Raw genomic sequence first — 24,471 nt, forward strand, 5'->3', positions numbered from 1 at the left:
TAATGTCTTCATCGTAAGCATCATGTTTGCCCTTACATAAAACCATTTTGATACAATCGGCCACATATGAATCCTAAGGTAGTCACTGTTATGCAAATTATTCTTGTTTCGAAAGTTAAAAAAAAAAACAAGTAAACACCCCCCCCCCCCCCCCCACTATGAGCCTTGCTGCCATCTGAGTTACATTTTATAAATAGTCCACGAATACTTATATTTTTACTTTTTTTTTTCTGGCTTCTAAACGGATTCGTAAATTTGTTAAACACATTGCGGTTTTACTGCTGAGGTGCAACTGCTTTGGTAGATAGTCTGTCTAATAGAAGCGTTTGTATCGCTTTTACAGTTTCATAATAAGCTCTTCTTTTTTTTTGTTCTTGATATTTACCTTCTCTATCTGCCGTATAGGGAATGAGATTAGCGGAAGAGTAGCGTCCCTTGATTGGACGTCACCCATAGTCTGTGACGTCACCGGCGGAAGAGTTATTAGAGAGAGAACGTCATGTTGGTTGTGCACATGACGTTCTCTCTCTAATAACTTTTCCGCCGGTGACGTCACAGACTATGGGTGACGTCCAATCAAGGCACGCTACTCTTCCGCTAATCTCATTCCCCATATAAATGCATGCACTGAATAAGAGAAAACAGAAAGAATGATAATTTTTATTGATACAAGTTTAACAAACAAACTCTGACCAAAAACCGAAAGAACTCATTTAAGTGACAGCTTTGCTATTGCAGTCCTTAAAACAAAAAACATTGCATGGATGTCATAAACAAATTTGTAACCATGGTAACCTTGCATTGCAATTTCAATTAAAGCTGATATAGTAGTATAATATAATATATTTATTTATTTCAAATACCTTTCTGTCTATGATTATGTTGTAGATAATATAAATATTTATCAAGGTCTTAAAACGCATGTCAATCTCAGAACCATTTTGCTGCCTCGTCTGTAACTTATTTGAAGCCTAGTTTTCATGCAAACTAGATACACTCCAAAACATTAATCCAAAAACTCTGTTGGACAAAAGTAATAATTGGTCAACACAAAGAAGAAAAAACAACAACTTTCTAGTAGATATATTAAGATTCATGTCTTATTTTTAAATAACAGATCAGAATAAATCTAAAGTCAAAATGACGTGATGTGAAAATCGTCTTGAAAACCGGCTTACAGAACTGTTATAAAGTCAAATTTCTTTTTAGATTTACATTTGCTAATGTGTTTGTGTCAAGAACTAGCTTTTTACTGCCTAAGCGATACGAACAAAAGTTATATCTGGTCTTGCTGAAAGTCACGATTTGTTATAGTTTGGGAATATAAAATGTTTGTGTTGACAGTCACAGGGTTAAGGGATAAGTGTTTGGAGTGTATGTCAAATAGAATTAATTTCAGCGAAATATTTGTGAAACATTTTTTGGACTATCACTATCCTGCCTATTTCAGCCCTGACGAAACCCCAAGAGAAGAAATGCCTCGCAAGATTTCTGTCGCTTCCATTGAACTCATGTCTAAACTAAGGTTGTTATTTTTAACGTTTGTGTGGGAAATGATATTGAATAACATGTGGAGTTAACGCCAAGCTTTGAACATGCTTTGAACAATTAACACAAACCGCTAGGATGGTGAACGGTTCTATGATTGGATGTCACGTGAACTCAAGTCTACTTTCGTTTGTTTTGTTGGGTTTTTTTTTTCGTTGTTCTTTCATTTATACTTGTGGAGAATGGACTTTTGTTTTCAGCACCACCAAACCAAGAGGGACACAGATGCACATCAATTTGATTTTATTATGCAACTATTTGAAGGAAAAAAGCACAAAAACTAACAATTGATTTTAATTTGACTCTCTCGGAATCTAACATCCACGTTTTATCATTTATGATTTTAGTTTGTATTTCCCATTGTTTTGTTTTGGTTTTTTTTTGTTTTGTTTTTTTAATTATGAATTATTTTATTTTAATTATTTTTTTTAGATAATGATATGTTAGACATTCCCTCTGCAATTTGTTTGTTTTATCTTGAATGAAAATATAAGAAACTTCGGTTCTTGTGGACCAAATGTGGTTTAAAATGCATGAAATGCTTTAGTTAACTTTATAATGCCTTTTATCAACGTTGTGTTTGAATGCTTTTATTTTAGAAATGTTGACTTTTTCTTAATAGCCTTGAATGCGTATTTCTCAGATTTGCTGACCTTGCTTCGAAAAACTCCTTATTTTCTTAATGTTATGACTCATCTACATATATAAAGACAAATTTCCTATGAGTTGAAATATACACTTTATTGTGTAAAATCACTTTATATATGAATCAATTAATATATTTACTTGACTGAGAAAATTGCATGCATTTGCAAAATACATATATCCTCTTTATAAAATCTTTTATATATAATGTTTTCCTTGATCTTTACATTAGATCTGAAAATATCTCGCCTTTTATGTGATATCATCACCCCCCCCCCCCCCACGCCCCTTTCTCTTTAAAAAAAACTGAAAACAGGTGACCAAAAAATATAATTGCTTAATCGCCATGGCAATATGTAAATACTATTTACAGGGTTGTTATAACGTGTATTCTTTAACAACTTACAACATTTAAAAACAGCCTATATGTATCGAATTCAACTTATCCACGACATTCAATATTTTCATCAAAACAAATTGCAATTAAATGACACTAAAAAAATAATGCTTTATTAACCCATTTGCATAACATGCTAAGACAATTTCATCTATTTATGAAAACAAATTTTCACCTTTATTTTCATAATCTTAAACTTCTCGTTAAAATTAATGTGTGGAACCATTTTAACTCTTACTCTACGATAATACAGTTTTCATGACATGACATCACTTTCTTATCATTACACGCCATCACAGAGAAGACCAGCAGAGTGCTGTGAGAGAACACATCCGTAGGGAGGGCGAAGCTCCGCCCATTGAAGACCTCTATCATCCCGATACCCACAAGCCTCCCGTGTTCAAGACTGGCCTCAACGACCTGAGTCTTGTAGAGAATGACGCTGCTCATTTCGACTGCAAGCTTCTGCCTTTGGGAGACCCTACCATGACGGTGGAATGGTTCAAGGACGGAGAACCGATGCATCACGGTAAGGATGGAAACTAATATAAAATCTTAGTTATAAAACTACATGAATATGTGACCTATCGTCTCAAAACGGCATTATGTCGGAACGAACCAGATGCTTAAAAGCTGAATTTAATGTTAAAACTGGTCAAAAATATAAACTGTTGGTATTAGCTCCCTAAAATATGGTATCCATTCTCCTCAATAAAACATACAAACTCAACACAAGTCTGATATTTCTGGCTATAAATTCAATTTTCAACATCTTAACCAACCCGACTTAATACCGTTTTGAGGCGAAGGGTCACATATTTGGTCGCTGAATTAGTGATTCGAAATATTAGGCCTGGTTTTGTTATAGAGCTTTAAGCGACAGTTGGTTTTTCGACAAGACTTTTGATAAGACTGTTGTTTGACTGACGGGGACTAAATCAAACAGTGACGTCATTTCCTGTTTATGGGCCATAATTTGAGCTGAAGTAATCCAAAATAGACCAATGTACGTCATTTCCTGTTTATGGCCCACGATTTGAGCTGAAGTAATCCAAAATAGACCAATGGACGTCATTTCCTGTTTATGGCCCACGATTTGAGCTGAAGTAATCCAAAATAGACCAATGGACGTCATTTCCTGTTTATGGCCCACGATTTGAGCTGAAGTAATCCAAAATAGGCGATCATTGACGTCATTTGACGTACAAAGAAATATACATATATTTATTAAATGTTACATCATCTGCTGTTGGTTTATAAATTAAATTATTTTTCCAATTGCAAGTAATACCTATTGATAAAGTTAACTGAAATAGCTTTTTCATCATCTGGTCTCTCCGTTTGGAATGAATTACCTTTTGAGATTAGAAATTCAGAATCCCTGGAGGCATTGAAAAGCAGGCTAAAGGCATATGGAATTTAGCAATGCATTTATGTGTTTATTGTTTTTTGTTGTTGGCTGAAGAAGGGTTTTGAGCCCGAAACGTTCCGTGTTTGGTTTTTTTTTTTTTTTTTGAAGCTGTTATATTCATTTTTGTTGACAGCATTTAATTGTGGAAACAACTTAATATAACAACATTTGTGAATTAAAAAAAAAAAAAGAAATAACACACCTAATAGTGAAATCAATTAATTGATATTCTTTCATGAAATCAGTCCACTGAAAGTAAAAATGGGCAGGATTTAACCATACTATGGATCACAAAATACCTTATTTTGAGTAGAAAAAAACTGAAGATGAAGTTCTCATGCAATTTTTTATGCAGACAAATGGTCACATGACAACATCCCACCAAAATCTAATTTTAGCAAACTGGGTCAAAATTCATCATTTTTAGTGTTGCTCCCCCCCCCCCCCCTTAAAAATAAACTGACCTGTTTTATGATGAAATGTTTTGCCCAGGCACCCGATACCGTCCAACCTACGACTTTGGCTTCGTGACCCTTGACATCATGTGGGTGTATGCCGAGGACTCAGGTGTATACGAATGTCGTGCCACCAATGACTATGGACAAACATCCACCTCGGCCACCATCACTTGCAGACGTAAGTAGTCTCCCTTATGAAACTTACGAAACTAAAAAAATACTAGAGCATTTATATAGCGCAATATCCACTAATCCCCGTGTGGTGTCCGGTGTCCCTCAACTGAGAGGGTCAAGAATAGCCCAACGCCAAGCCAGCGTGTCGTAAAAGGCGACTAATGGTGTGTGAGTCCCCCATCTTTGAGTCACCTGGTCCTCCAGGTTGGGGGTTTGCAAAGGGTTAACGCCCCCTCAAACCGTTACAGAAACGCAGACGGACAAACCAAATCCTTTTTTTTTTTTTTTAGCTTGGGCGACCAATATACAGAGAAGTGGTAAGACCTGGAATGAGATAAAAATAAGTTAGCTCGGGATAGAAAAGGATGGAAACTTTGTCTGTGGCCTATACCCTGACCCAGGGTGAAAAAGGCAATGATGATGATGATGAATATCCACTAACTGTGCTCAAAGAACTTTACAAGAAACCTATTGCAAATATATCTTTTCTCTTTTTCTAATGTTTTTACATTTATTTTCTGATGATTACTTATCTATATTTTTTACTCTTCTGTTTTAAATATATAAAGATAATTGATTTTTCCTTCTTGGAATTTTTGTATAGGAATACGTGTACCTCTTAGTGTTTAGTTGTAGCGCTGGTCATAGATAGTCCTGTTTCTTGATGTCCTTTGTAAGGAAGCACGAATTAAAATAGAACAATACCTTACAAAGGAGGATAGGTACTATTTCCTGCCCATCAATGTTTTTGTGTATTCATCTTAACAACGCCACTACCTGATTATCTCATTCGTCTGTAGTGTTTCATTCATCCTGTTTTTCTGATGAAGGGAAAAAACCCAAAACGTCCATTTTATCTGTTTTCGTATATTAAATTGAAGCTTACATTCAATTTCACATTGTTACTCATTTAATTAAATGTTGAAAACAAGACCGATTTCAATGAGTACATAACTATGAAAATGACCAAAAAATTCATTCGCCCTTTTTCGATATTTTTGCTTTCATTCGATATAATGATGATGACATTACATCATCCATGCATAGAGATATGGCATTCATTATGGCAACCCTGCAAAATGCGGGATAAGCTGAAAGAAGAAGAAGAAGAAGATCATATAAAATTTGTGCTGCGTGAGTACATAACTATGGAAATGCACAAAAAATTCAATATTTTTGTTTTCATTCCATATTATAATAATGATGACATTACACATACTCCATTTCTCCAGCTTTGCGTTCCATCATCATGGACACCCAGTTACCCGGCGACAGTGCAATCCGACTCCAGGAAATGGAAGCACAATGGAGAGGCCATGCTGAACTGGAGGAGAAGACCATTGAAGAGCCTCAGACGAGGACTCCGCCATCCATCGACCTAAAGCCCGAGCCTGTCCAGACGGTGGAAGGGGAACCCGCTAAATTCCTGGTCAAAGTCAGCGGATACCCACGACCCCGAGTCAACTGGTGGATCAATGGAATTCTCATTGTTGGAGTGAGTTGTTTTGTGAACTAAATGTCAACCCTCTCCTTACCACCTGCAGCAAAATCGTCAGCATTGTAAATTTTTCTTATTCAACTTTATTTTGTACATCATAAACTTTGAAGAATGATCTTTGTTTAATTAACTCACTCAACCCTAACACCGACTATATCCGTAGTTTACCCGGGTTTACATTTACCCCATGCCTATTTATTATATTTTTCTGTGACAAATTATAGGCATGATATCAAAGCTAATGTTTGTTTTTTTTTTTCATTTTTACATGTTAATCATAGTTGAATATAACTACATATCTATATATATGCTCATTTCAATACATTTTTTTTCAATTATGAAAAGTAGCAAAAATCTCTAGGCTTGAGTGAGTTAACCCTCTCCTTTTCACCTGCAGCACAATCGTCAGCATTTACATTTTTCTAATTCAAATTTATTTTGTATATCATAAACTTTGAAGAATAATCATTGTTTAATTAATAAGATCATAAAGTTATTTTGTAGAGAGCTTGTTTGAGTTTAAAAATCGTTTTTTTTTCCTGCTGGGTAAGCCTGCCATTTGGGTGGGGAAAAAAATGAAAATAATCGGAAGGAGAGAGAGTGTTAAAGATGATCACATTCTTTGGACAAACTTGCACTGAACCAATCTGGTAGTCATTGAATATCCTTTCATGGTTGATCAACATTGAAGGGGGTTTTATTATCTTAAAGTTATGTATATATGAGAAAATAAACTATATATGTTCAGGAAGGATGCTAACGAAAGAGTGAAAATGGAGAGGCTTCGTATGGGAACAAAACAGACAATGGGCGTTTCGGGTACAAACCCTTCGTCAGCACAACAATACACAATTTAACGTGGAAAACAAATAAAAAAAATTTTTTATTTTTTATTTTATTTTTTACTGGTGTGTTCTATATTGAAACAGTGTGTGTATGGGGATTTTTATACCATTTTGATAATGACAATAGCTTGTGTGTGTGTCTTGCCAATGTTACCAATTCCAGACCTGCCAACCCTACTTCCGCTTCTGGCAGAGTCATTCCTAATTTCACTCTTCCTTTTTCCACTATTCCGCCATTGTTTCTAAAATTACGATTTTCAAACATGATGATAATGGTAAGAATAAAAAAAAGAGCGAAGGGAAGGGGGAGGGGGGAGGTTAAAAGGTAAAATTCCTATTTTTTGTGTAAATTCCTATTTCTTATCTCAAATTCCTATTTTTTGTCTCAAATTCCTATTTTTAGGCGTTCTGATTCCACTTTTGGAATGTGAAGGGTTGGCAGGTCTGTCAATTCATTTGTTTATTCTGGACTCTAATGGTCAATGAAAGTAATGACATTGAACAAGATTTATTTTTTACTTTCTTTTTTTTTTTTAAATCTTCTCTAGAGTTCACGCTACAAGGTAACCTATGACGGCATGATGCACCATTTGGAGATTCCCAGATGTCGGGAATATGACAGTGGACTCATCCGTGTTGTGGCCAAGAATGCAGAAGGAGAGGAGGAGTTGACCACCACTCTTTCTGTCTCGCCCAAGGAAGATCCTAAGGACAGACTGAAGAAAGCTCCAAAAGGTATAACATTTGACCCGTATAATTATATAATCAAATCATATGAAAATGCAATCTTTGTAAATAAATTTCAAAAACAAGTCTCTATATTTATGTACTCAATTGACATTTAAAAAATTATTTTTTACAACTATATAAGCAAATGACATGAAAAACTCTGGATAAAATTATGTAATATGATCGATGTAACAATATACAGAGAATTCAAAATAAATCTGTGAGATTCATCAGCTGAAAAAAATGACATTAGCAATTTACCCAGTGGGAGCCAAATTGTAGTATACATGCACAGTTTTGTTGAATCTTTGAACTGTTTTCAGTTGTAGACAGGATGAATATTATTCTGAAATTAATTTTTAAAGTTGTTTGTTTTGTTTTGTTTTCGAATATAAATACCTGTACAGTAAGGTTTCAGTAGCATTTGTGTGTTTTTTACAGACAGGATGTATATTATTCTGAAATTAATTTTTAAAGTTGTTGTTTTTCTCGAATATTATTACTTGTACAGTAAGGTTTCAGTAGCATTTGTGTGTGTGTTTTTTTACCTCTAATTCATAACAGAGGAGTTTACAATTGAGGCTGAAAGGAGAAAGAAGCTCGAGGTTCGCACTATTGAGTTGGATCAAGCTCTAAAGAGAACCAAATTCACCGATTACGAACTCCGTCAGAAACAAGAAAGTAAGTTTTTTATCTTTATTTAGACTGTGCCTTCTGTATTTTAAAAAAATTATTAAAAATTGAGCTTTATATAGCGCAATATCCACTAAATGTGCTCAAAGCGCTTTACAAGGGGTCCCTGGTCAACAGCAACATTTAACATGTAGGCCAGTCCGGGCTAGAATTGAATATAAAATAGCCCTTATCTGCTTTTGTGTATTTGACCCTTCTGTCCCTCTTTACATTCAACACTTACTCCAACCATACGTACCTCTGAGAAATCTTAGATCCCACGATTCAAAATTGTTAGCATCACCTAAAACTAAACTTAAGTATTTTGGCGATAGGTCTCTTATGAAATTCGGACCCACGATTTGGAATGATCTCCCTCAATCTGTGAGATTTTCGAGCTCAATAACTTACTTACTTAGGCCGCCCCTTGGGGCGCCCAACATGAGCCACAAGTCTTCGCCATTCTGTCCTGTCCTCCATAAGCGTACGCAGCTCCCGGGTGTTGTCCATTCCTGTGTCATCTAGCAGACAGTCAATGTAGGTTTTATTCTGCCTGCCTCTGCTTCTGGTTCGCTCAGGTGGTTCCCAATAAACATTTTCAAAAAAGCCCTGAAAACACATCTTTTCCGGAAATATTTACTTAATTGAATTTTAAATGTATTGTTTGTGACATTTATATTGATGATGTATTGATGCCCTTTTATGCTCATAATTGTTTTGATACCTTGGTTGAATTGTTTTGTTTTTTTTTTTTGTTGTTTTGTTTTGTTTTGTTTTGTTTTTTTTGTTTTTTTAAAAAGCGCTTTGGGTTTCGACGAAAGGCGTTATATAAATATGCTTATTATTATTATTATTATTATTATTATTATTATTATTATTATTATTATTATTATTATTATTATTATTATTATTATTATTATTATTATTATTATTCACCTATTCCAAAGCCTCCGACATGAACATCCGTATCCAAAGAGACAACGCCGTGGTCATGGCCGAACAGCAATACATCAGTGTCCACACCCAACTCAGGCACAAAGATGGCGCTGTTGTGTCCGAGCCTGTCCACGTTGAAAGGATTGTACCTATTGAAAAGGCTGTCGCCCCTCAGCAAGAGACACAGGTAAGAATTCTTTGGGTGGGGGGGGGGGTAGCTTTATGCTGATTTTTGTTTTTAAAGTACCCTTTGCCCTTTCTTTCTGGATCTTTTGTTTATTTTACTGTAGTTTTGTTTTCTTGTAATTTAAATATGAGTAATACGCTTCAACAGTCGTAACGTCACTTCCCTCGTAATGACGCATGGTAACTTAGTAACTGGCTGTAAACTATCGAAAATGGTGGATGCCCTTAAGAAATATTTCTCCGATGAGCATAAAAGTGTATCCAGAGGGGAAAAAAACATTATAAATCTGATCATGTTTTGACTTTTACACATTCTGATCACAAGACATATGAAAAGTTCTAGTCAGCATGAGGAATAAAAAGTAACGATTTTCTTTGTTTAGAACCACGATGACCGCCGTTGCTGGGCGACGTGACATCAGACTATTGAATCCAATCGGCATTTTTTAAAATTGGCTTTTATTCCTTGCACACAATGTAGAATATCTACATTTTTCATTGTCATTGTAAATATTTGTGTATTTATTAACAACCAAATAACTTCGTGTCAAGTTAAATATATATATATATGAGCTTTAAAAAAATTGAACTTTATATAGCGCAATATCCACTAAATGTGCTCAAAGCGCTTTACAAGGGGTCCTGGTCAACAGCAACATTTAACATGTAGGACGGGACATGACGCCTGTTAGGCGATATTACCATTTTTCGGACAAAGACAACGCTGTTAACAGTCAGGTACTCATTTTACACCTGAGTACGGTGAGAGAAAGTGAGTTAAGAGCCTTTTCCAAGGACTCAACTATGCGCCGAGCGCGAGGCTCGAATCCAGGACCATCCGATCCGAAAGTGAGTGTCATACCACTAGACGACATAGCCGCATATGACACAAATGTTTTATATTATTTATCGTTTTTACTCGTCCAGGTGGTCAAGCAACAAATTACCTTACAGCGTGGCGAGCCTCCGGTCTTTACCAAACCTCTAAGGCCAGTTCGAGTCCCAGAAGGAAAGTCTATCACGTGAGTTTCAAATATATTTTTTTCAAATATCTAAAGGTATTACAATGTTATTTACTATGATATCAACTTCTTGAAGACCTGAGATGCACATTCCTCCCACCATATCCAAGCATCAGTAACACACTTTATAGTCACCTGGAACAACTTATACAAAAGACGTCTAACTTCTACGTCATGGCACGAGACCGAAGGGCTAGAGCTCAGGTGGTCGTTGGTTCGGATAAGTAAGTAAGTATGTATTTACTATGATAAAGCTACGGCCATATCGCCTATTTTCTACCTGCACATATAAGAATGTCTGATAACTGAAGGCAATACGCTTCAACAGTCGTGACGTCACTTCCCCCAAAATGACGCAGAGTTATTTAGTAACTGGCTCTAAACTATCCGAACAATGGCGGACGCCCTTTTGAAATATTTCTCTGACAAGCATAAAAGTGTATCCAGAGGAAAACAAGAATAAATCTGATCATGTTTTGACTTTTATACATTCTGATCACAAGACATATGAAAAGTTCTAGCCAACATGAAGAATAAAAAGTACTGATATTCTTTGTTTAGAACCAAGATGGTCGCCGCTGCTGGGCGACGTGACACCAGACTATTGAATCCAATTATGGGCTTGATTTAACATTGTTGTAATGGATAATATTATTTTCTATGGAAGAGACATCAGCTACGACAAAGAAACAAAATAAAGAAGTTGAGGTGGCAGAAATGAGGATGTTGAGATGGTCACTTGGTTGGACAAGAAAAGATAAAGTGAGAAATGAACGAATTCGAAGGTTGACTGAAGTGAAGAATGTATCAAGAAAGATGAGAGAAGATAGATTGAAATGGTTCGGTCATATTAAGAGACGAGAGAGGGAATGCGTGGGAAGGAAAGTATTGGACTTATTACAAGTAGCGGGAAAAATGAAAAAGGGATGCCCAAAGATTAGATGGTTGGATAGGTAAAGGGCGATATATGAAAGAACGGGGCCTGGAGGAAGATGATGCTCTGAACCGAGGATGCGTGGAGATGTGGCATTCATTATGGCAACCCTGCAAAATGCGGGATAAGCTGAAAGAAGAAGAAGAAGTAATAGATAATATTTTGTGTTGGTTTAAGAGTATTTCCATTACAATAATGAGACGCTCTATCAAAATTTGGGTCATCAGACCTTCAAATAAATATACGTCGTTTATAATTTTGTTTATGTTTACTTTTTCTTTATCAGCCTTGAGGTAAATTTCAAGGGAATTCCCCCACCCGTCATCACGTGGTACAGAGATAGTTTCGAGATCCACCCATCCAGGGATTTCCAAATCTCCACCAGCGAGACGACCAGTAGCCTTCACATCCCAGAGGTCTACCCCGAGGACGCTGGTCTGTTCACGGTCAAAGCTTATAACAAGTTTGGCATGATTCAATGCAAGGCCAAGCTCACAGTAGAAGGTAAGACTGAATGACCTTTGACCTTACCTTAGGTCCTCCCACTGTGCGGCTATTTGGTCTAGTTGTATGACACTCGCTTTCGGATCGGAAGGTCCTGGGTTCGAGCCTCGCGCTCGGCGCATAATTGAGTCCTTGGAAAAGGCTCTTTAACTCACATTTTCTCACCGTACTCAGGTGTAAAATGAGTACCTGGCCGTTAACAACGTTGTCTTTGTCCGAAAAATTGTAATATCGCCTAATTGGCGTTATGACCCGCCCTACATGTTAAATGTTGCTGTTGACCAGGGACCCCTTGTAAAGCGCTTTAATAATAATAATAATAATAATAATAATAATAATAATAATAATAATAATAATAATAATAATAATAATAATAATAATAATAATAATAGATCTTTATTGTCCATAAATGTGGCAATTTGTCATTTAGTTACACTTGTTATAACGTTATATGATAACTATAACATTGAACAGATATTTCACTCCTACTTATTCTCTCTCTCTCTCTCTCTCTCTCTCTCTCTCTCTCTCTCTCTTTCTCTCTCTCTCTCTCTCTCTCTCTTTCTTTCTTTCTCTCTCTCTCTCTCTCTCTCTCTCTCTCTCTCTCTTCCTCTCTTTGAGCACATTTAGTGGATATTGCGCTATATAAATCTCAACAATTTTTTTTTATTATTAAATGTCAATTCTCATTTCCACAGAGGGAGAAGGCCCAGGAGCTGAGAATCCACCAGAATTCCTGAGCCTGATGAGAGATACCCGAGCAACCCAGGGAAAACCTGTCACCTTTGATTGCCAGATCAGCGGGGTGCCATCTCCTGAGGTACACTGGACAAAGGTATGGCATTGAAATTATGATATTTGAATTCAGTGTGAATATGAACATTGTCGTGCCAGTAGGCTTCAACATTCGTGATGTCACTTCCCTCGGAATGACGCATTGTATCTTAGTAACTGGCTCTGTTTTTTTTTTTTTTTGTTTTTTTTTTAGGTGTTTAACGGCGCTTTCGACACTATTTAGGTCATTTAAGCGCCCGTAACTGGCTCTAAAATATCGGAACAGTGGCCGACGCCCTTATGAAATATTTCTCCGACGAGCATAAAAGTGTATCCAGAGGAAAAACAATATAAATAATCATTATAAATGATCATATGATCATGTTTTGACTTTTATACATTCTGATCACATGACATATGAAAAGTTCTAGCCAGCATGAAGAATAAAAAGTACCGATTTTCTTTGTTTAGAACCACGCTGCTCTGCTCGCCGTTGCTGGGCGACGTGACATCAGACCATTGAATCCAATTGTTTGTTTTTGTATAGATAGCATGATGTCGACGTCACTCAGGTCTTTGTTATTGTTTTTTTTTTTTTGCCATCCAAGTTTATGAGTAATTCTCACTTAACTGTATTATCCAGACTATAAATGTTCATGGTTACACATAGTTTTGTGTGTTGGTCCGTTATACTTCCGGATGGCAATGTTGTGAGCTTCTTAGCCAAGCGCATACTATCTATATATAAATGTGTGTGTCTGTGTATATGTGTGTGTGTATATATATATATAATGCTATCTGCAGAAAGCACTGTTTCCAAGCACTGCGTCCCATCAGTGCAGCATGCCATATGTTTCTAAAATTAAAGAGAGATTGAATATGATCACTGTTCTCAAACATCTAAGTATCCAATGTTTATAGATGTGAAATTTCATCTCATAGCGGCAATGTGGTCTTGTGGTATGACACTCGCTTTCGGATCGGAATCTCCTGGGTTCGAGCCTCGCTCGGTGCATAGTTGAGTCCTTGGAAAAGTCTCTTTACTCACATTCTCTCACTGTACTCAGATGTAAAATGAGTACCCGGCCATTAACACCGTTGTCTTTATCCAGAAAAAAAATGTTAATATCGCCTAAAAGGCATCATGTCTCGCCCTCCATGTCAAGTGTTTCTGTTGGCTAGGGACCCCCTGTAAAGGGCTTTGGGCACGTTTAGTAGATATTGTGCTATATAAAAGCCAAAAAAAGCTCAATAAGGGTCTTTTGTCAGAATGAACTAGTGGTCAAAAAAAGGCAAAATGACTAGAACGTGGAATTTTATCGTGTTGTCACTTCAAGAAAGCATCTTTGTCCAGTTTCTTCGAAAACACAAACTTGGTTTTTACCATGTATTCATTTTTTTAAACTTTTAAATCAACACCACATAATAATACCATTTGTGACCCGCCGCCTCGAAACGGTATTGAGTCGGGATTATCAAAGTGCTGAAAATAGAATCTATGACCAAAAACATCAGACTTGGGTTGAGTCCCCGTATATATTATTGAAGAAAAATTATAGAATGTTAAACTACTGAAAACCGAAATTTCAATTTTTTGACCAGTGAAGCTTAAAATTGACCATTCAACATCTGGTTCATCCCGACATAATACCGTTTTGATACGATGGGTCACATTTTGAGGTTTTGCGCCACATAATAATGGAACATGTCTCATTTATTTTGTTATCACAATTGTTAAATCAAATCCTGTCTCCCTTCCCCCCCCCCCCCCCCCCCCCCCCCGGCCCTGTCCAAACCAGAATGGCAAACCTCTGGCCCAGTCACCCAGATGGAACTCTGTCCAGGAAGGACCCAACAACACATTCGTCATCTTTGACGTCAAACCCAGCGATGCTGGTGTCTACGCATGCGTGGCCATCAACCCTGCTGGGAAGGCTACTTGTACAGCAAGGCTAACTGTTGAAGGTATGTATCCTATATGCCCTTGCATGTTTAATATGAAAGATTTGGAAATGTTATCTAATTTACAACAAGAAAAGTTTGTAATTTTTTTTGGTATCATCTTTATCCAAATCTGTGTAGGCATAAAATAGTTGAATTGGTAAGAAATGTAACCGGGGAAATCTTTACTCAAGGGACGTTTTAGACTCTCTTTACTCTATGGCAAGAATGGTTATCTCCCAAGTGTGCTCTTTCGGACACATAAGATGGGCCTTGTTGAGATTGTATCAAATTATTTGATATTTTCACTCTGATATTTTTATTTCAAGTAGTCCTTCAGAGCCAGTGGGCCCATGGAGCCAGGGTTTTTCCTGGTTTCTATAGCGTGAAATGGTCAATAGCAATTGCTTGCTAACCTTTGAATAGGACGCTAATCTATCGCAAAGTACTTTCCACCAAATCAAACAGACCCAGCTACCCCGTCACTGCTAGGTGGACAGGGGGTCAGAAAAAAAATATCAACTGCACCCGGGATCGATCTTGGTCCCTTTGTGAATGGAGCGAGTGCTCTACCAACTGAGCTATCTGTTATTCACACTTCTATTAAGGTGTACTTGCCGAAGGATTACAATTGTTTTTCTATGATCTCAGGTTGTAAATCTCTTGTCATAAAACAATGTAAATTGGTAACAATATCAATTCGTTAATTCAGTCTAAAATCTTTGAATTGTTTTGATATTTTGTTACTTTTTTCAAACATTTTATTTTGTAATTAACTTTTTACACTGCTGTCAGAGTGTATATTATATAGGTACTTCGAACATTTTAAGAACCTGAAATGGTCTCTTGACGCTGTATATCATTGGAGCAAAATTTCACCTCAATGTTGAATCAAACATTCCTGGTTTTATCTCTTTCAGAACCCATGGAGCCCATGGTTGAGCCCCAGGTGGAGCCTTCATCTGAAGTTCCCCACATTTTACAGCAGCCAAGGCCTGTTGATGTTGAAGAAGGAGAACCGGTCCTGTTTGAATGTACCATCAGAGGAAAGCCACGTAAGACCTATCCCTTATATCTGTAGTGATGCATTTTACGCTTTTGATTTTACCGTATGTGTGAAGTCAAGTGAGATTTATCATTATTTCCTTAATAATAATAATAATAAATGGCATTTATATAGCACTTTACCCCGTTGTCACAGGCTCTAAGCGCTTTAGGGTGATATAAAACAAAACATATTACAGTGAGACAAGTGTGAAGGAAACGTGATACGAATTCAATTTAACAACAACAAAATATGAAAATAATATTGCAACATTATGACGTAAAAAGATAAAACTTTAAGCGAGATTTGAACGTTGTCAACGAATCCGAGCATCTCACATGTGATGGGAGAGAGTTCCAAAAATGGGGGGCCGAAAATTGAAAAAGATTGTTCACCTATTTTACGCAATGGCTTAGGTTTGACAAGGATTGATTGGTCATTGCTTGACCTCAAGTTTCTATCGGGGACATATATGTTTAGAAGGTCTTTAATATAGGAGGGACTGTTCGTGCTCAGGGATTTGTAGACAATTCTTGAGTCAAGAGATTTCATTATTAGAGAGTTTATTTCCTTAGGTAAGTAGTCAATATGCCCAGTTTAAGCCATAAAGGCGCTACTCAAAGTGTCCTATTACAAAAATGTATGATACTATTGTATTACGAGTATATGTGACCATTCGCCTCAAAACGGTATTAAGTCCGGCTGGTTAAGATGTTGAAAATTGAATTTATAGCCAGAAATATCAGACTTGTGTTGAGTTTGTATGTTTTATTCAGGAGAATGGATACAATATTTTAGGGTGATAATGCCAACAATTTATATTTTTGACCAGTCTTAAAATTAAATTCGGCTTTTAAGCATCTGGTTCGTTCCGACATAATACCGTTTTGAGACGATGGGTCACATATATAGAACAGTTATTATCAATTGTATTGTTATAATCTGTATATTATTGATAACCTTTAAATATGGAGTGAATATACAATTTTCCTGATTATATTCCAACCCAATCCAACTTTTAGCCCCAGTGATATCGTGGTACCACAACAACCAGCTCATCAAACCATCCAAGTATTTCCAGATGACGTCTTCGCTAGAGGGCGTTCACACTCTGTCCATCAGAGAGGCCTTCCCAGAGGACACCGGCACTTACAGATGTGTGGCCAGGAACAAGCATGGACAAGTTGATTGCATCACTCAACTTAAAGTCCGTGGTAAGACAAAACATTTCACTATATTGCAATACACAAAGCATACCTGCCAACCAATGGAATGAGATTTTTTTTTTTTAAAGTTAGCATAAAGAAGGATGGAAACTGTTTGTCTGTGGCCTATACCCTGACCCAGGGTGAAAAAGGCAATGATGATGATGATGATAGAGAAGGATGGAAACTGTTTGTGTGTGGCCTATACCCTGACCCAGGGTGAAAAAGGCAATGATGATGATGATGATAGAGAAGGATGGAAACTGTTTGTCTGTGGCCTATACCCTGACCCAGGGTGAAAAAGGCAATGATGATGATGATGATAGAGAAGGATGGAAACTGTTTGTGTGTGGCCTATACCCTGACCCAGGGTGAAAAAGGCAATGATGATGATGATGATAGAGAAGGATGGAAACTGTTTGTCTGTGGCCTATACCCTGACCCAGGGTGAAAAAGGCAATGATGATGATGATGATAGAGAAGGATGGAAACTGTTTGTCTGTGGCCTATACCCTGACCCAGGGTGAAAAAGGCAATGATGATGATGATGATGATGATAGAGAAGGATGGAATCTGTTTGTCTGTGGCCTATACCCTGACCCAGGGTGAAAAAGGCAATGATGATGATGATGATAGAGAGGGATGGAAACTGTTTGTGTGTGGCCTTTTCCCTGACCCAGGGTGAAAAAGGCAATGATGATGATGATAGAGAAGGATGGAAACTGTTTGTCTGTGACCTATACCCTGACCCAGGGTGAAAAAGGCAATGATGATGATGATGATGATGATAGAGAAGGATGGAAACTGTTTGTCTGTGGCCTATACCCTGACCCAAGGTGAGAAAGCCAATGATGATGATAGAGAAGGATGGAAACTGTTTGTGGTTGGCCTATACCCTGACCCAGGGTGAAAAAGGCAATGATGATGATAGAGAAGGATGGAAACTGTTTGTCTGTGGCCTATACCCTGACCCAGGGTGAAAAAGGCAATGATGATGATGATGATAGAGAAGGATGGAAACTGTTTGTCTGTGGCCTATACCCTGACCCAGGGTGAAAAAGGCAATGATGATGATGATGATAGAGAAGGATGGAAACTGTTTGTCTGTGGCCTATACCCTGACCCAGGGTGAAAAAAGGCAATGATGATGATGATGATGATGATGATGATGATGATGATGATAGAGAAGGATGGAAACTGTTTGTGTGTGGCCTATACCCTGACCCAGGGTGAAAAAGGCAATGATGATGATGATGATAGAGAAGGATGGAAACTGTTTGTCTGTGGCCTATACCCTGACCCAGGGGGGAAAAAGGCAATGATGATGATGATGATGATGATGATGATAGAGAAGGATGGAAACTGTTTGTGTGTGGCCTATACCCTGACCCGGGGTGAAAAAGGCAATGATGATGATGATTACATATTTACACATGCAGCTTATGCGTCATCTTTTTCAGGTACAGACAGTGAACCCGAGGCCAGTCAGCCCGAGGAGGTTGCCCAACCACCCAGCTTCATCAAGCCTATCGCCAATACTATGGTCACTGAAGGAACCCCAGCTAAATTTGAGGCCGTCTTCTCTGGACACCCTGCTCCAGAAATCTCTTGGATTAGAAATGGAATCCAGACTCTACACGATTCCAGGGATTGCAGGGTAAGAATCGACAGTTGATGTTTTGTTTTTCACTTTTTAACCACCTCCCTACCAGCTATAGGAAAATCGTCACACTCGTTACGATACAACCAACATATTTCTTATTCAAATTTCTTTTGTACTCGTACATCATAAATGAACAGTGTGTTGTAGAGCATGTTTTGCTAAAGAAATTCTGTATCGCAAGAACTTTACTGCTATTGTGTTTGAGTGATAAGAAATCTATTTTTGTGTTATTTGGGTGTAAAGTTTTGTGGAAAATCCTGAAAATGTCGGGTGAGGAGAGATTTAACATATTTTTTATTCTTCCTCTCTCCTTTATTTTCTTTACCAAGCTGATTACATGATCTCATTTTAAAGAATTGCTCAGGTATAAAATTTAACCCTCTCGTTACCAACTACAAGAAAATCGTTACATTCATTAAGATTCAATGAACATTTTATTTCTTTATCACCTTTGTTTTGTGCATTTTTTTTTAATTTGAAGAAAAGTCTTTGTTACAGCTTATATAGAATTTGATGTTGTTATGTAAAGTTTGTTTTGCTGCACATAACATTTATAGTATGTTGTTATTGCTTCTGAGTTTGAGTGTAAAGAAATCAATTTTTCTGTTGGGTCAGTGTGACATTTCGGGGAACATCCAGAAAATGGTCGTCGGTAAGGAGGGAGTTAAACAAATAACTTAATTTTTGTTCCATCAAAAGTCATTTCATTGAACGTTTTATTATAAAATTGACTAGTTAAGTCCTGTTGAAAAGAGCTAAATATGTGATATATTTGATCGTAATAACTTTTCTTCGTTGTGTACAATATGTAATATCATCTATTTAATGTGCTCTGTCTTTTTTTTAATGTTACACAATTTGCATTGTATTTTTACTAATCATAAGGATGTGAATTGTTAAAGTCTAAAATTATAATCCCCCTGCTCAAAAAATGTCTTATGGAAAATATAAAGGCATAACATAGTCTGTACATTGATATGATATAAATTTCACTCCCGCCTCTTCTCAACAATATTATATTCTTCATTTCACATCAGATTGAGACTGCGGATTGCCTATCCCAGCTCACAATCTTCCAGCCTCTCCCAGAGGACACAGGGCTGATCACATGCAGGGCCAAGAATCAAGCAGGCACAGCTGAATGTTCTGCAGAGCTCTACGTCCAACGTGAGTACTTATAACTGAAATGCATGTGACAAGAAATTAATACTCTATCCTTTACATTAAAAAGACACAGACATTGATTCTAATCGGCCAATGTTTTAAGTTAGTTTCGTTTCCTTTCAATAAATCCTCTACAGATGATATTTGACCTCAATATTTCAAGGTTAATCAGATACTGACAATTGGATTCAAAGTCAAAATTATTAATTAGACTCGAATTTGAGTCGATGTTTTCTTTCAGTTAAGAAAGTTACATTCAGCTAGATAAATTTCTCATCAAAATATTTTTAGATTTTAACACAGAAATCAATATTTAGACCTAGACATTTAATTTCATCGTCTGATTCATCTCGATATAATATTTTGAGGCGTCTAGTCAATGTGTTTATCAATGAAGATAGCGATTCATAAATATGTCGTATTATCTATCTCTGTATGTATTCTTACAATACGTTTTACAATTGAAATGGTGTTTATGTATTGTATATAGGATTTGATCATAACATATGTGTCTTCTACCATTTCCATAATGTATTTTTGTTCGTCTCATGAGATGATTTACGCATGCATATCAATGTCCTATTTTGGTAGCCATTTTTCCTCAGGTGCATGTATTCCCAATATCCCTTATTAAAGATGACGATTCTCTTTCAGAGGCAACAGTGGCCAGACCGTGGATGGCCTGAATGCATTTGAAGCTTTTGTCAAAACTATTAATAATATTATTGCTGCTTGCACTAAAACCTGAATGAAATTCCCTGCTTGATTCCTTTTTACATTAAACGTTCCAGTTCCTTTTCAGAATGGACATTTATAATTTATTTGAAACCTCTATAATAATATCGTATAACCCAGTCAGTTATATTTAAACACACAAGACTATGTTCATAAACTATTTAGAAAAAATTATTACAAATCCTACCTTAGGGAACAACAATTATTATTTTAGGAACTTTTTTTTGCATGGCCATACCATTTGTGTTATAATCTATTGTTTTTATCCACCAGTTTTATTTAAAGTATATTTATATTATATTGAAAACATATGTGAATTAATTTTTTTTTCATATATATATATATATACAATAACGTATTCAAGTCTACATTTATTACACGAGAATCATGTATCAAGCTTCCCTGTGTAAATCTTTCAATGATAAAGAATTATGGAATATTCAACATTATTGTTTCCACTAACGCTTGTTTGTTTTTTGTTGTTGTTGCTGTTGTTTTGTTTTTTTGTTGGGTTTTTTTGTTTGTTTTTTTGTTTTTTAAGTTTTTTGTTTTGTTCTTTTAAAAATCATGCTGGATGTTATATTAATTAATACCGTGCCATGTCGTTATAACCCATTTTTTTCCAAATTGTTGAAATGATTTGCAATGAGATATGACTAAATGCATGAAGCCCCTTGAGAGATAAAGTTCTTTGAAGAGCAACAGCAAGCATGCCTCTCCCCAAAAAAATATAATACTGAAAGGACCCGCAACCTCTTCAACATTTGGAGTTTATCAAAGGTCAGAGGTCAGCCCTGCCTGCCCATTGCCCTTCACCTATTCAGAGGAATACGAAAGGTCAGCTGAACTTGCAAGAAGTAAAAAGGTCAACTACTGTGTTATGTCGTCCTATGCATGTGGAATCCTTTCCCCCTAAAAATATGAGATGTGCTGGTTGTGGTGCATGAGCTTGTGATAGACTTTCATTGTGAGTAAAAAAAAATACAACTATACAACTATCCGTCCAACATAGAATTTATTTTTTCTTTCTCTGTCAATTATTTTTTACATAATATGCAAACAAATCATATTGTATATCTTTATATCAAATTACAAAAATTTTCATTGGTCAATAAAACTGTTTTATTTTTAACTCTGAGGTTTTACTGTTTTAATATTTAAATATAATAATAATAATCATAATAATAATCATAATAATAATAATAATAATAATAATAATAATAATAATAATAATAATAATAATAATAATAATGATGATGATGATGATGATGATGATGATGATGATGATGATGATGATGATGATGATGATGATGATGATAATAATAATAATAATATAATCTTTATTGTCCAAATAAAAGGCAATTCATGTGAGGTAAACAATGAAATATCAACAAATAAATTGGTTTTTGTTGTTGCATCAATTCATCATTACAGTGTTCTGATGATAGCCATATATATATAAATATATTTATACATATATATATATATATATATATATATATATATATATATATATATATATATATATATATATATAAATATATTTATACATATACTGTCTCCATGAAATGTATATGACATAATACGCTTTCCACAAATTTGCGATATAAGATATGCACCCACGCTTTCCCCATGTACACGCAAGGCACTATATGAAAAACTGAAAATATATAACAGTGAAATGTAGACAGATATTCCTCAATACCAAAAGAAATCATGTTTGATATTAGACCATATACAAGCAATGACAAGTTTATGGTTGATAAAAGAAGAAGATTTCACTTGTAAAACACAATTTCATAGGCCTGCGAAGCAACCAACCTTGTTGACTATGATTTATTAAAAACAATTTGTTACAATTTTTCAATATGAATCTCTCCCCAAGAAACAAAGTAGAGGAAAACAAGCATTGTGTTGTTATTGCTGACTGATGTTAACTCTCGACAAATTGTATTATGAAATTACATCAAATACTATTTTTCCAAAATACAGTTTTTTTATAATAATAACAACAATTAAATTCAATTACAATACATTAGGCCTTACGATTTGCAACCACAAAAACATTCCACTTTCAAATAATGATAGAATTTCATTTTATAAAAGTTTGGCACACTTTATTTTTTATGATTGCAAAGCAAACGACACCAGTAGAAAACTAGAAAACAAGAAAACAAACAAATCTGATGCTGAAGTTAGCTTGCATGCTAAATTCAAAGACAAGATTTTGATAAATTGTTGATAAATAAACATAGAGATGATCTCGTTAAGCATGGTGTGTGCCTTTATTAAGTATGTGAATCCCCTTCCACCACCACCAAAAAAAAAAACAAACAAACAAAAAAAGAAAGAAAGAAAAGGAAAATGAATGAGAAAACATTTGATGCATGTTTCAGCGCATCACTTAATAAAAAATATATGAATTGTGAATGAAATTTATTGTTATGAATATGAAATCGTTTACGATGATTCTTATTGCCATTACATTTTATGTTTGACTGACCACAAGGGAATATTGTTTGGTGATTGCTGCGTTCCGTTTTTTTACAATTGAATGATGGAACCAAATGTAAAACTTTCAGTTGGAATTTGATACCCCCCCCCCCCCCCCCTTTCCCAATCTTTTTTTTCTCTTCTTTCCCCAAGACATAATGAAAAGCAGTTGGGTTTTGTTTTTTTTTTCACCTAAAGCTAAGAAAACCCCGTGGTCAAATCCAGATAAAAAGAACATAAATGGATTTATTCACGAAAACAGTTTTCTTTCAAAAATGTTACAGCTTAAATAATCTGTTATACTCATTAGCTGAGAAAAAAAAGTGTTTTTTTTTTTTTTTGTTTTGTCAGGGGTACCTTTTCTGAGAGAAACATCTCAAGAAGTTTTTAACATTTAGGGACTAATAAACCATTTTTTTACGGTTAAGATGCATAAAAAAGCATTAATATATTATGTAGCAATCCATAATGGGCCATTATTTAATTAAATTCGTATATTACTGGTGATTAGATAAGCTCTACTTTTTAAACAAAATATTTTACAGTACCTTGAACCGCAGTCCTTGACCTCTTAATGAAATTGGGGTTCCCCCCCCCCCCTTTGTCAAGGCCGTTAAAAATGAGTTGATATGTTTGCCTCATTCATGATCATATCGATCGTTTACAATCACATTTAGATTACAACATGACATGACTTTCACAAAAGTTGGTCCATGAAAGTAACTTAATCATAAAGGCTGAAAAACAAATATGAATTACGTTAAGATAATGGTGAAAAGAATCAAAATCTACCTAAACAATCTCCCCTTGTCAGCAATGGTCAAATATTATGTCTAATAGATGTTTGTAAATTAGATATTTTTTCCCTTTACTTGCTAATCCTTCACCTATCACCATCCCCTTCTCATTCTTAAAGCGGAAGAGGAAACAAGACAACTTGCCCAACAGGTCAACGTGACCTTGGCGCAGAAACCTCCAGAATTTGTGAAGCCTCTCCAGCCATACTCAGAATTCAAACTCAGAGATGTGGCTAGGTTCGTATTTGTTTCTCATTTCTTTCCTCCATTCCTAAGAACCACTTTAAAACGTGGGTTTGTTGCTGCAGTCATATAATATATATATATATATATATATATATATATATATAATATATATATATATATATATATATATATGTGTGTGTGTGTGTGCTCTTTTATTTATTTATTTATTTATTTTATTCTCACCTCGCTTTTTTTAGACATTCTCCAACAACGTTTCGTCCAGAATTCCTAGAGTCATCAGGGAAGTCGTTTATATGTGTCCTGGACGCTTCCCAGCCAGACGCCGCTAAACGACCTCTCTGATGACTCCAGGAATTCTGGACGAAACAACGTTGTTGGAGAATGTGTAAAAAAAACGCGAAGTGAGAATTAAATTTTAAAAATCCGCTCCAAGAAACTGTCGAGCACTCTACGTGGTTCCATCTACTCGTAACTCCCCAAAATCATAT

At 35.8% G+C, this 24,471-nt stretch overlaps 1 protein-coding gene across 1 annotated transcript in view; it reads left to right on the forward strand.

Annotated features, from left to right (window-relative positions):
• The window catches only part of LOC144958989 (uncharacterized), a 589,046-nt gene that overhangs the window by 151,000 nt on the left and 413,575 nt on the right, over positions 1 to 24,471 (forward strand). The window contains exons 63-78 of the mRNA XM_078891292.1: positions 1,451 to 1,525; positions 2,890 to 3,119; positions 4,494 to 4,637; positions 5,866 to 6,128; positions 7,525 to 7,711; positions 8,270 to 8,386; positions 9,325 to 9,500; positions 10,427 to 10,521; positions 11,742 to 11,959; positions 12,658 to 12,794; positions 14,533 to 14,698; positions 15,595 to 15,729; positions 16,742 to 16,933; positions 18,385 to 18,581; positions 19,625 to 19,754; positions 23,896 to 24,013. Coding sequence (XP_078747418.1) covers positions 1,451 to 1,525; positions 2,890 to 3,119; positions 4,494 to 4,637; positions 5,866 to 6,128; positions 7,525 to 7,711; positions 8,270 to 8,386; positions 9,325 to 9,500; positions 10,427 to 10,521; positions 11,742 to 11,959; positions 12,658 to 12,794; positions 14,533 to 14,698; positions 15,595 to 15,729; positions 16,742 to 16,933; positions 18,385 to 18,581; positions 19,625 to 19,754; positions 23,896 to 24,013 — 2,580 coding nt within the window. The remainder of the gene's footprint in view (positions 1 to 1,450; positions 1,526 to 2,889; positions 3,120 to 4,493; positions 4,638 to 5,865; positions 6,129 to 7,524; positions 7,712 to 8,269; positions 8,387 to 9,324; positions 9,501 to 10,426; positions 10,522 to 11,741; positions 11,960 to 12,657; positions 12,795 to 14,532; positions 14,699 to 15,594; positions 15,730 to 16,741; positions 16,934 to 18,384; positions 18,582 to 19,624; positions 19,755 to 23,895; positions 24,014 to 24,471) is intronic.

The sequence above is a fragment of the Berghia stephanieae genome, chromosome 13 (assembly GCF_034508935.2).
Source record: "Berghia stephanieae isolate SIO BIC M18660-M18661 chromosome 13, UCSD_Bste_1.3, whole genome shotgun sequence".
Classification (NCBI taxonomy): Eukaryota; Metazoa; Mollusca; class Gastropoda; order Nudibranchia; family Aeolidiidae; genus Berghia; species Berghia stephanieae.